General features: G+C 47.0%; 1 protein-coding gene across 1 annotated transcript in view; it reads right to left on the reverse strand.

The window, feature by feature from the left end:
- PIK3C3 (phosphatidylinositol 3-kinase catalytic subunit type 3) overlaps positions 1–12,577 on the reverse strand; it is a 156,039-nt gene that overhangs the window by 129,599 nt on the left and 13,863 nt on the right. Inside the window, exon 5 of the mRNA XM_083155365.1 lies at positions 4,072–4,158. Coding sequence (XP_083011491.1) covers positions 4,072–4,158 — 87 coding nt within the window. The remainder of the gene's footprint in view (positions 1–4,071; positions 4,159–12,577) is intronic.

Consider the following 12,577-nt stretch of genomic DNA (forward strand, 5'->3'; position numbering starts at 1 on the left):
CAGGAAAGAGGACCTGCAGTGGTTTTGACAGATGCAGGTTGCTAGAATGAACTCTATATAAAGCAGGTGATTTATAGTACCAAAAATATACTTGAAATAACTGGAGAGCTTACACTCAACTAAACACTGACGCGGCCTCATTTACTATTGTTGCAGTTGCGTCAAACATACCTTCTCAGCACACCAGGATGTCAGCACACCGGGACGTCATTCCAGCCCGAGAGTGCTCTGGTTCATGAGAATGAGTGGATTGACATGCAACACTTATTGGTTAAGACCTCCCAATAGCCAAACTGTGGCAGGGCATGCTGGTAGGTGTAGTTCCACAGCAGCTAGCGGGCCACATGTTGAATACCTCCAGAAAAGCTCGCACAGTAACTTTTTCTGTGACCTTTCCTCACACATTCAGTCGGTGACATTTACTGTTGTACAGATCATTATCAAGACGTTCCAGTAAAGATTTAATAACGTAGTATTTAAAATTCTGGGCTAATAAAACTTACACAGTAATAAAAGTGCTTAATTAACAGGAGCGGAGGCAACGCTACCAGAACAGGAGAAGGGGGTAAGGTCCTTGTCCGTGTACAATGTGAGTGCAGACCGGACAAGGGCGGCGCAGAGTGGGAGACGTCAGACAGGTCTTGGCTGCCGCCATCACAGGAACAAATATTTTAAACATAGTGAAAAAGTTTTTTTTTTGTATATAATTATGGGGCAATTTAGAACTGTACACTGAGATCCGAATTCATTCTCCCAGCCATCGAATGATTCTTCCTTCCTACGGCTGCATGCGCTCGGATCTGTAAGTGCACAAATCCGCTTGCATGGTAGTGAGGCGATTTGCTCATTGGGGGAGTGGCATGCATTCGGCGAATATGGCTGTGAAGCGAGCTGGTCTGAATTGGGCCCTTAGTGGGTGTATAAAACACCAGATGCAGAATTATTTAGCAACAGAAAAGTTTGTTACACGTAGAAAACTCTCCTGCTACTACTCCGACTCCAATAATGACCCTCATGTGCCGCCCAAAAAAATGTCAACAGTACCTGACGTAATCAGGTAGCGGAGCACCACCAGCCTCTGTGAGGTCACCTTCTGGGTGCAATGAGAAGTCCCAATGTAATACCATCTATGACCATCTCGGAGCCTGGCCTTTATAGAGATGGGTTCAGAGAAAACTAGATTAGCTTCTACGCGGCTGTGCAAATATCAGTGTGTGCGCTTTCATCTACAGATAAATATTGTACAGCATCCTGCCTGGACTTCAGAGCCATCCGACGGGGGAAGCAGGAACACTGCCTGCGGCTCATTACGTGGACACGGAATTAAAGGGCAAATAAGAGAATACTTGAAAGAAGTATGAATAACGAATGCTGCAAACACTATGCATGAAATACGGAAGAACAGTCTGCGCTTTATAAAAACAATCAAAATTAAATGTATCAGCTGACCTGAAATGATCTCAAAATGAACATGCTCCGGACCATGGCCCTTATTCAGATCTGATCGCAGTAAAAATTTGTTCTGAAAATGGGCAAAACCCATGCTGCACTGCAGATGGGGCAGATGTAACATGTGCATAGAGAGTTAGATTTATGCGAGTTATTTTGTTTATGTGCAGGGTAAATACTGGTTGCAATATTTTTACACTGCTATTTAGATTTCAGTTTCAACACACCCCAGCCAAATCTAACTCTCTCAGCACAGGTTACATCTGCCCCACCTGCAGTGCACATGGTTTTGCCCATTTTCCGAACAAATTTGTACTGAGCTCAGATCTGAATAAGGCCCCATGTGCCTGATTTAGATCCCAACGATGGTAGTGTGACGCATGCATCAAACCAGTACTGCGACATTAATTACTGACAGTCTGCTGCCAGTAGTGGGTGGGGAGTGGCAGCGACGGGCAATGTTTCCCAGAATGAAGGTGCCAGGGCTGGGGTGTGCCCGGGCCAGGGTCTCCATGGGTATTACGGATAGTTCCTGGCCTCAATGTTGGATCTGTTGCAGCCAGCGTGAGCATCCCCATGGGTGAAGAGGTGTCATCATATTAGTGCGCTCAGGGCATCCGGGAATGTGGCCATCAAAAAAGGACTTTGAGGGATTTTCTGAAGTATACACAGACAAATAATGCCTCCCTCGCCCTAGAGCAGTGGCTCTCAACCTCGGTCCTCAACAGTGCACGTTTTCCAGGTCTCCACAAAGAATAACAGGTGAAATAATGAGCTTTTAAAATGTGTCAGTGAGTAATGAGTGCACCTGTGCACCTGCTGGGTGACTTGGAAAATGTGCACGGTTGGGGGTACTTGAGGACTTATGTCGAGAAACATTTGACCTAAATTCCTCAAACAGATATGGTATGGGAAGCCCAATCTTAGCCTACCCCATATTACAGTAGTTCCCAGATCTGTGAAAGACCGACAACATAGTAAATGTGGGAGAAAGGTCTGTTGTGACACGGACACATGTGTTGGATATATAGCAGGAGACATTGGTGGCAGTACTGGACTTTTTCTGTACATATCTGACCACTGGTATTACAGGTTCGGTCATCTGCCCAGTGCTGCGGGATAGTGGCAAGCTCCATGCAGTTAGATGCTTCCATATGTAAAGCGAATGATGAGATTTTACTGACAAACCAACCACTTCAGTCCCCACAGTAACATAAGGGAGTAGATGTACTAAGTCTAAAGGCCCCCATACATTAGTCCGACTTGTCCTAGGGACAAGTCGGACCTGATTTCCCCTGCAGCTCCCCGGGAGGGGGACACACTATTAGGCACTTGATGTGCCAAGGTTTGCATATGATAAATCGCATGGATTTATCATATGCAGTCCCCGGGGAGCTGCAGGAGGAGGGAGTCGTGCGGGGGACAGCAGCAGGATGCCGGCTAATTGAGAGCCGAGCAGGGAGAGGCTACATATGGCGCCGGGCAGGAGGAAGCTGTGTTGCGGTGGGGTGACAGCCAATTGTTGATTGGCTGAGAGAGGTCTCAGCCAATCAATGGCTTGCTAGTCATCTCTATGGGTGTTTATTTTTTTTTAAGTTATCTGTTTCTCCCGGCTCCCACCGCTGCGGCGCTGCCCGGCAGCCAGCGTCATGTCATCAAGTTTTCCCTGCTCGCCTCCCGCTGTCACCCCACCGCAACACAGCTTCCTCCAGCCCGGCGCCATATGCAGCCTCCCCCTGCTTGGCTCTCTATAGCGGGCATCCCCCGCACGCTGCTGTCCCCCTGCATGGCTCCCTGGCTGGGCTGCACATAAGATTTGGCAAATCGGTACTTATGTAATATCTGGGCTCCCGTTTTTCTTATGAGACCGCGTCCCCTCGCGGGGCTCGCTGCGCTCGCCACGCTTCCGGCACGGTGGCTCGCTGCGCTCGCCACACTATATAAAATCAACTCCATGCGTAGTTGGATAGTAGGGGTATGAAAAAATGGGGTGCATTTAACATGGGAGCCCAGATAATACATAAGTACCGGCAAATCTTATGTGCAGCCCGTCCGACCTCCCGACCCCAATCCGATGCGCACGGGACCGCGCATCGGATCAGAGGGGATGTCTACAAGTGCGATTTGGGCCGATTTCACTGCCCGATTCATCCGAATCGGTTGAATTCGTTCCCATATCGCATAGTGTATGGGGTTCTTAAGAGAGTGATGAAGTGGAGGGAGATAAAATTCCATCCAATTACCACCTGTCATTTTTCAAACAGCCTGTGAAGTGACAGTTAGGAGCCGATTGGCTGGTTCTTTATCGACGTCTACGTTAATACTCTCCAGCTTAGTAGATCTGCCCCACAGTTTTACCTGAAATGAGAGTACTGCAGTTTGTCCTCATTCTAACTAGTGATACAGCGTCAGCCAGAATCCATCCATTGTTTAACTCAGTGACGACTAAATGTCACCTACTTCAACCCAATATCCGGCCGATCTGAATGGACTTAAAAAGCGGCTTTTTACTGATCTCACCCAGTGGACAGAGGAGTTTATTATAAGTCAGGGGCGTGACGGAAGGACGTCTACACCAGTCCTGTTACACAGATAAGGTGATGGCCGTGTCTGGACACTTACCTCATTGATCATCTCGATCTCTCGGAAGGTCAGTCTGTCCAGCCAATCCACTTTCACCATGTGACCTTGCCGGTGAGCCTTGGTCAGCTGTAATGCAGAGTGCGCAGAAGTTAGAAGCTGCATAATGGCACGTCATTACAACCGAGCACAGCGGATACGGATGACACTCAGCCAGTTAGATGACACTTATGTGCTGCAGCACAAAGGAAAAACAGTAACAGACAATACGTTGCAGGTGAAGCGCTGTCAATGTGCTTGTTCTGTACAATGCAAATAACCGACAGATTAGGGAACACAGTATTGGCTACACTAGGTACAATGGTCATATAAATGCATTTGCAGGTAAGCTAAGAGTAATATATACAAAGTTACACCAGACCTATAAGCCATAATGGACAGGAGACCGCAATTAGTAAAGGAAGATAACAGGAACTCAGGGGCAGATTTATTAAGCTCGGTGAAGTGATAAAGTGTCTGGTTTTTATCACCGGCCAATCAGCTCCTAACTGTGAAGTTACAGGATTGGTCTGAAAAATAACAGGTAGAAGCCGATTGGCCGGTGATGAAAACCAGACACTTTATCACTTCACCGAGCTTAATAAATCTACCCCTCATTGCTCTAATCACCCATTTGCGGGGAAATCTAAAAATCAGTGGCTTGGGATGTTGGACAGACTCTTAAAGAAATATGGTAGTGTGTACTGAGGAAAAGGAAACTATGCAGGTTAGTGTCTGATAAAAAGATAATAAGGGCGATTGTCTGCGCGGCACACAGGACAATTACATACATTCACATACACTTTAGCTCAGATTCACTATGGCAGTGATTCTCAATCTCGGTCCTCAAGTACCCCCAACAGTGCACGTTTTCCAGGTCTCCACATAAAATCACAAGTGATATAATAAGCACCACCTGTGGATCTTCTAATATTTGTCAGGGAGTAGTGAGTGCACCTGCTGGGTGACTTGAAAAAGAAACATGTTGGGGGTACTTGAGGACCGAGGTTAAGAACCACTGCATTATAGCATTTGTAATCTGTGCATTACTGCCGAGCGACAAAGATCATTTCATAATGTGCACTAGACTAAAATAGGGCGTCTGAAAGTAAAATGGAGCTGGTCTGGGGCATAAAGATATTTAAAAAATAAAATTTAAAATTCACATTAAAAACAGAAACATTTCAACTAAACCGGTCCAACGTTTGAAAGCGTAGGAGAAACATTTATCATAGACCCCCCCCCCCCACCCAAGTCATGCCCCAATTCATATTCAAGCATACCGTATCTCAATTGCTGCTGCTGGGAATTCCTTCACTTTGGTATATCAGTCTCCCCGAATGGGAAAGGAGCAAGATACCACTTTTGCTGCACCCTGTAACCCATGCGCCGTATAGGAGCTCAGAGCCCTCTGCACATGTGGTGTTGCAAATAATCGCTCAATGATGTGCATGTGGTCACAGCGTGCCAGTCAGCATAAGGCCCGGTTTGAGCGCAGTGTTCCCAATACACATATACAGTGCCAGCGGTACACAAAGCCGTATCTGCCATCTAACATTCAGTAAGCGTTAGATCGCATGCAAACTGGGCAGCGCTCAGCACTGAACACTACAGAGTAGTAATTATCACGCCACTCCACACCTGCAAACACACAAAGCACACACCAACACACACACAATCAAGGTGTTAGATGCATGCTCAGAATTGACTTGTAAAAATGCAGAATCCTCTTCCACAAAACAAAAACGGTACTTATGTAGTATCTGGGCTGCCGATTTTTGGATTGTATGCCTTAAGTTAAGGCATACAATCAGATGCGATGCGATGCGATATCGCATCGCATCGCATACAACCAAATCGCATGCGATGCGATGCGATGCGATGCGATCCGATGGACCCGATTTTTCACCTATTGCACCTAATTTTTAATTTAGGCTTTGGCACAGGTGCCAAAAATTGGGAGAAAGGGTATTTTAGGAGGTTAGGAAGGAGTAGAATCTGAGGGTGTTTGAGAGGAGAAACTGTTGGTTTGAGAGAGGTGATTTTGGAGGAGATTTGGATACAGATATGGCTACAGCTTCCATGTCAGCAGCTGCGTCGTCGGCAAAGCTCTTTACATTGCCGCAGACTGAGGAAGCTGCTGTTCTTTTCTTGCAGCAACATGGCCTTCTGCCCACCACAGCCACCTGCGACAACGGGCATCCCATGCGCCTGAACATGACTGACCAAAAGTGGCGGTGTTATATAAAGGCTTGTGGCAAGAAAAAAAGTGTCCGTTCTGCGCTGTTTAGTCCTGGGTGCCGGCTCCCTTTTGTGACAATTGTTCGATTCATCTATTTGTGGAGCCAGGAGTTGACATCAGTGACCTTCTGCAAAAAGGAACTGAATCTGTCAATCAAGACAGTGGTCGCATATAATGCGTTTATGCGTGAGGCCTGTGAGCAGGATATTCTTGCTCAGCCGCAGCGCAGGATTGGAGGCCCAGGAAAAGTGGTCGAGGTGGATGAGACTCTTTTTGTACGTCGCAAGGCCAATGTGGGCCGACTACTTCCCCAGCAATGGGTGTTTGGCGGTGTCTGCAGAGAGACTGGGCAATGCTTCATGCTGCCAGTTGCCCAGAGAGATGCTGCAACCCTGATGGCAGCTATTGAAGCAAACATTGAACCTGGATTCACTGTCATGTCGGATTGCTGGCGAGCATACCGAACCAGTGATTTGGAGGCGGCTGGCTACACTCATGCCAGGGTGAACCACCGCTTCAACTTTGTAGATCCAGAAAGTGGGGCACACACCCAGAACATAGAACGCTTATGGGGTTGTGTCAAGTGGAGGAACAAGTGCCATCGCGGAACAGCTCGCTGCAATCTGGCCAGCTACATGACAGAATTTGTATGGCGCAAATCTCTAGCAGGCGATGATGTATTTGGCCGTATCCTCCATGCGTTAACATTGCTTAATAAGTCACAGTAATTTGTTGGATTTCTTTATTTTCTGTCACAAATATATAATTAATCTTTAACTACAGTTGTCATTAATGTGTCAGATGCAAGTGAGATTGAGTGAGATATGACTTTTTCATACCCCTACTATCCAAGTGGGCATGGAGTTGGATATAAACCTGTGGCGAGCGTAGCGAGCCCCGCAGAATACTGTTTAAGAAATCTGCGTTCGCTCGCCACGCTTCGGGCTCGGTGGCTCGCTACGCTCGCCACAGGTTTATATCCAACTCCATGCCCACTTGGATAGTAGGGGTATGAAAAGGACCTCTTTTTCCCATTGAATTCCATGTTAAAATGGACTTAGTCCATTTTAACATTGAATCCTATGGAAAAATCGGGTCCATCGCATCGCATCGCATGCGATTTGGTTGTATGCGATGCGATGCGATGTCATGCGATGGACCCGATTTCAAAATCGGCAGCCCAGATACTACATAAGTACCCAAAAAACTATATGGATTACAATATTCTCAAATTATTTGATGACATTAACTGTCTGTACAGAACAGCTACAGAACATTGGTCCACAGCAACATGGCTGCTTCTGCTGTGTGGAGGTAACTGCTGCAGAACATTGGTCCCCAACAGCATGGATGCATCTACTGTACCGCAGTTAACTACTACATAAGACTAGTCTCTGGCAACGTTACAGGACAATGGTCCCCAGCAACATGGCTGCTTCCACTGGGTGTAGGTTACTGCTACAGGACATTGGTATCCAGCAACATGGCTGCTTCCGCTGTGTGTAGGTTACTGCTACAGGACATTGGTATCCAGCAACATGGCTGCTTCCACTGGGTGTAGGTTACTGCTACAGGACATTGGTATCCAGCAACATTGCTGCTTCCAATGTGTGTAGACACTGCTTCAGGGCACTGGTCCACAACAAACTTGGCTGCTTTCACTGTGTGTGTGTATGTGTGTGTATAGAACTGATATAGAGCATTAATCTCCAGCAATATGACTGTTTCCACTGTGTGTATAAAACTGATATAGAACATTAATCCCCAGCAACATGGCTGCTTCCACTGTGTGTAGGCAAATGCTACAGAACATTGGTCCCCAACATGGATGCATCTACTATCTGCAGGTACCTTACATGATACCGGTCCCCAACAACATGGCTGCTTACACTGTGTGTAAGCAACTGCTACAGAACATTGGTCTCCAGTAACATGGCTGCTTCCACTCTGAAGATAACTATACAACATTGGTCCCCAGCAATATGGCTGCTTCCACTATGTCTTAACTAATGCTACAGTACATTACTCCCCAACAACATGTTTGTAGGTATCTGCTATAGAACATTGGTCCCAATCCACATGACTTCTTACACTGTGTGTAGGCAAATGCTACAGAACACTGGTCCCCAACAACATGGCTGCTTCCTCTATGTGCAGGTACTGTAACTGCTACAGAACAATGGTCTACAACAACATGGCTTCTTCCACTGTCTGTAGCCAACTGTTACATCTTTATTTCTGAGCAAACTGGACACAAAGTAAAGTAACGAATACTTAGTGAGACAGTTTAAGGCACTGCACAACCACCTGCTAACAAATCCATTACAGCACTCCCTTCACATCACGCAGTATCTCCCAATGCAGTGTGCATGCGGTGACCAATACTTACTTCCTCCACACGTTCCATATCAGGCTCCTGCATTAAAGAAAGTTTATTAACTAAAGGCAAACACAGTATGAAAAGCACAATCTCCTCTGCTCGCTTCCTGCCCTCTTATTGGTCACATGGTGCCCATGTCATAGAGATTTCAAAGTAAAAAGTGAAAATGAAAAAGCCTCAGGCATCAGCAAAGTCTCTCACTCCCCTCTGCATAAGGGCTGCACTATAATGATCCTCCGTCACAGCAGAGGCAGCCATTGTGTGGGCTGAAGTGATAGTGAATAGTGAGACGACAAAATGGCCGCCAACAGGGCCGAAAGCCAAACGTGTCGGGAACGAGAACCAGTGCACTCATAGCAATAATCTCTAAATTTAGATTGGCAGAATTGAGATTTAATTTTTTAAATTTTTTTATTCTGCTGAGATTACCGACACGGCCTCATGACTTAAAAAAAAAAATGTTTAATGCCAGTGGTACGCCCAGTATAATGCCTAAAGCTGGTTATACATTAGTCAATGTGTACCGAGCACGTCATCGGCATTGGCAGAACTGGCCTTGGAGCCGGTGTTGGCAAGTAAATACACACTTGCTGAAGTCGGCGGTGACGAGCGGTGACTATGGGCATGTTGCCTACAATGGGAGCAGGTAGGACCCTGGTATTACATTATTACAGGCTCTCCCCATGCATTTTCCTGGGGATTTTACAACATGCTAAACTAGATGTACACTGAACTGCAAAGAAGGCTCAAGAATCTTTAAGAGAGTAATAATGACATTATGGGACTACAAAAGCTCATCCACACACAGTCAGTACTTATCTATAGAACATGTCAGTTTGCTCTGCAAGTCATCAATGCACACTGCCATATTTACGTGACAATCTAAAACTCCCTCAAGCAAGGCTTTCAGAAAACACATGGGTACTTGTTTCCTAGCACGGCCACACCGATTTGCATCGGGGTGATCGTGTCGGAAAAATCGCGTCGGTCGCATCGCATGCGACCAAATCTCATGCGATGCGACCGACGCGATCGACCTGATTTTTACATTGAATCAATGTTAATAGGGCCCCTGGGACCCTATTTTACATTGGATTCAATGTAAAGTATTCCCCAGACCCCCAATTTTACCCCCTCAACGCCACCCCACGACTGACGCCAACCCGAAGCATGGCGAGCCCGCGAGGGGCGGCGGTGCGCGTCCTCCGACCTTTTCATACCCTTACTATCCACGTCGGCATGGAGTTGAGAATATAAAGTGTGGCGAGCGCAGCGAGCCACCGAGCCCGAAGCGTGGCGAGCCCCGCGTGGGGACGTGTATACCTGTGAAGTTATACGCGTCCCCTCGCCACGCTTCGGGCTCGGTGGCTCGCCACACTTTATATTCTCAACTCCACGCCGACGTGGATAGTAGGGGTATGAAAAGGTAGGAGGACGCGTACCGCCGCCAAACGCGGGCTCGCTGCGCTTGCCACGCTTCGGGTTGGCATCAATCGTGGGGTGACGTGGGGTTGCGTAACCCATGACGGGGGGCCATATATAATGTCAAATGGGTCATATTGGCCCATTTCACATTGTTTCCTATGTAAAATGGACTTAATCAAGTCCATCTCATCTTGTGTTATTATAATGGCACAAGACCGACGCGATGCTCCCGATTTCAATGTTAAAAATACTTTAACACTGAAGCCTATGGCAAAATCGCGGGCATCGCGTCGGGGGCCATGTTAATGCACGCGACCGACACGATGCCCCCGAATTTGCCTTTGCCGGCAAAATGGACCTGATTTCAAAGGAAATCGGGTCCATCGCGGGCATCGTGTACCTTAACTTAAAGGTACACAATGCCCGCGATTGTGGCCGTGCTAGGAAACAAGTACCAACACATGCATTGGTGGGGTACAGAGATTGCGCAGCCAGCACAGCTAGTTAGAACATGGTGGGTTTCTCACTCCGGAGACCTCATCGGACTACCCTCAATAACCATCTGAGAGTGCTAAGCGCAAGGCCAGACATGGCAGCCATGACAGTCACCCAATCAGTAGCCCTGGCCTATACCTATGCCGTTACCTCTACCGATACAACACGAGAGAAGATAGAGAACAACCAAAAGGCTGACATGAGGTTTTTCCCTTTTTTTTTCGACTTGTGTCGACCTACATCATCCTATATATTGTTTCTTTTTTATTTCAACACTTATACATACATCTACCAGTCGTCCAACAGAACACGTATCAGCTTTATTTACTTAAAAAAAAGGAGGGAGAGGGGTTTACTGGATATAAATAAGTGGTTGTGTTTTCACAGCTACGACCAACCGGATGCACACTTCTTCAGGTGGCGGTGTATGAGACTGTTCCGTGGCAATGTGTGATGCCACACCCACAGCACGCCCTCACTGTAGTTCTGTAGAGGCCTGCTCATAAGTTATAGGGTATACAGTAGACAATAATACACAGGGATAGGGTTTTAGTATAGCGGACTGAAGGTGTCTAGATTGACCATGTCATAGTTGACGGCCACATAGTTGAATATGTGTGGTCTGTACAGTGGGGATGTGATTGGATAGGAGAGGATATGTGTTTGGACTGTACAGTGGGGATGTGATTGGATAGGAGAGGATATGTGTGGTCTGTACAGTGGGGATGTGATTGGATAGGAGAGGATATGTGTGGTCTGTACAGTGGGGATGTGATTGGATAGGAGAGGATATGTGTTTGGACTGTACAGTGGGGATGTGATTGGATGGGAGAGGATATGTGTGGTCTGTACAGTGGGGATGTGATTGGATAGGAGAGGATATGTGTGGTCTGTACAGTGGGGATGTGATTGGATAGGACAGACAATATGTGTACTGTACAGTGGGGATGTGATTGGATAGGAGAGGATGTGTGTGGACTGTACAGTGGGGATGTGATTGGATAGGAGAGGATATGTGTGGACTGTAGAGTGGGATGTGATTGGATAGAAGAGGATATGTGTGGCCTGTACAGTGGGGATGTGATTGGATAGGACAGATGATATGTGTGGACTGTACAGTGGGGATGTGATTGGATAGGAGAGGATATGTGTGGCCTGTACAGTGGGGATGTAATTGGATAGGACAGAGTATATGTGTGGTCTGTACAGTGGGGATGTGATTGGATAGGACAGAGGATATGTGTGGCCTGTACAGTGGGGATGTGATTGGATAGGACAGAGGATATGTGTGGTCTGTACAGTGGGGATGTGATTGGATAGGACAGAGGATATGTGGACTGTACAGTGGGGATGTGATTGGATAGGATAGGATATGTGTGGCCTGCACAGTGGGGATGTGATTGGATAGGAGAGGATATGTGTGGTCTTGTACAGTGGGGATGTGATTGGATAGGAGAGGATGTGTGTGGTCTGTACAGTGGGGATGTGATTGGATAGAAGAGGATGTGTGTGGACTGTACAGTGGGGATGTGATTGGATAGGAGAGGATATGTGTGGACTGTACAGTGGGGATGTGATTGGATAGGAGAGGATATGTGTGGTCTGTACAGTGGGGATGTGATTGGATAGGACAGAGGATATGTGTGGCCTGTACAGTGGGGATGTGATTGGATAGGAGAGGATATGTGTGGACTGTACAGTGGGGATGTGATTGGATAGGACAGAGGATATGTGTGTACTGTACAGTGGGGATGTGATTGGATAGGAAAGGTCTATGAAGGTTATGGGGGCAGTACTGAAATCTTATGAGCTGCCTGAAGAGTTGACTTTTCAGAGGAATACTTGGAGACTAGCGGAGAGTCTAATAGTGTGTGGGAGGGAACTCAACAAAGTGGGTGCAGCCCGAAGAAAGTCCTGCAAACGTTAATGGGCAATAGTAATGCATGTGGATGGGAGACGGAGATCAT

The sequence above is a fragment of the Crinia signifera genome, chromosome 1 (assembly GCF_055691185.1).
Source record: "Crinia signifera chromosome 1, ASM5569118v1, whole genome shotgun sequence".
NCBI lineage: Eukaryota > Metazoa > Chordata > Amphibia > Anura > Myobatrachidae > Crinia > Crinia signifera.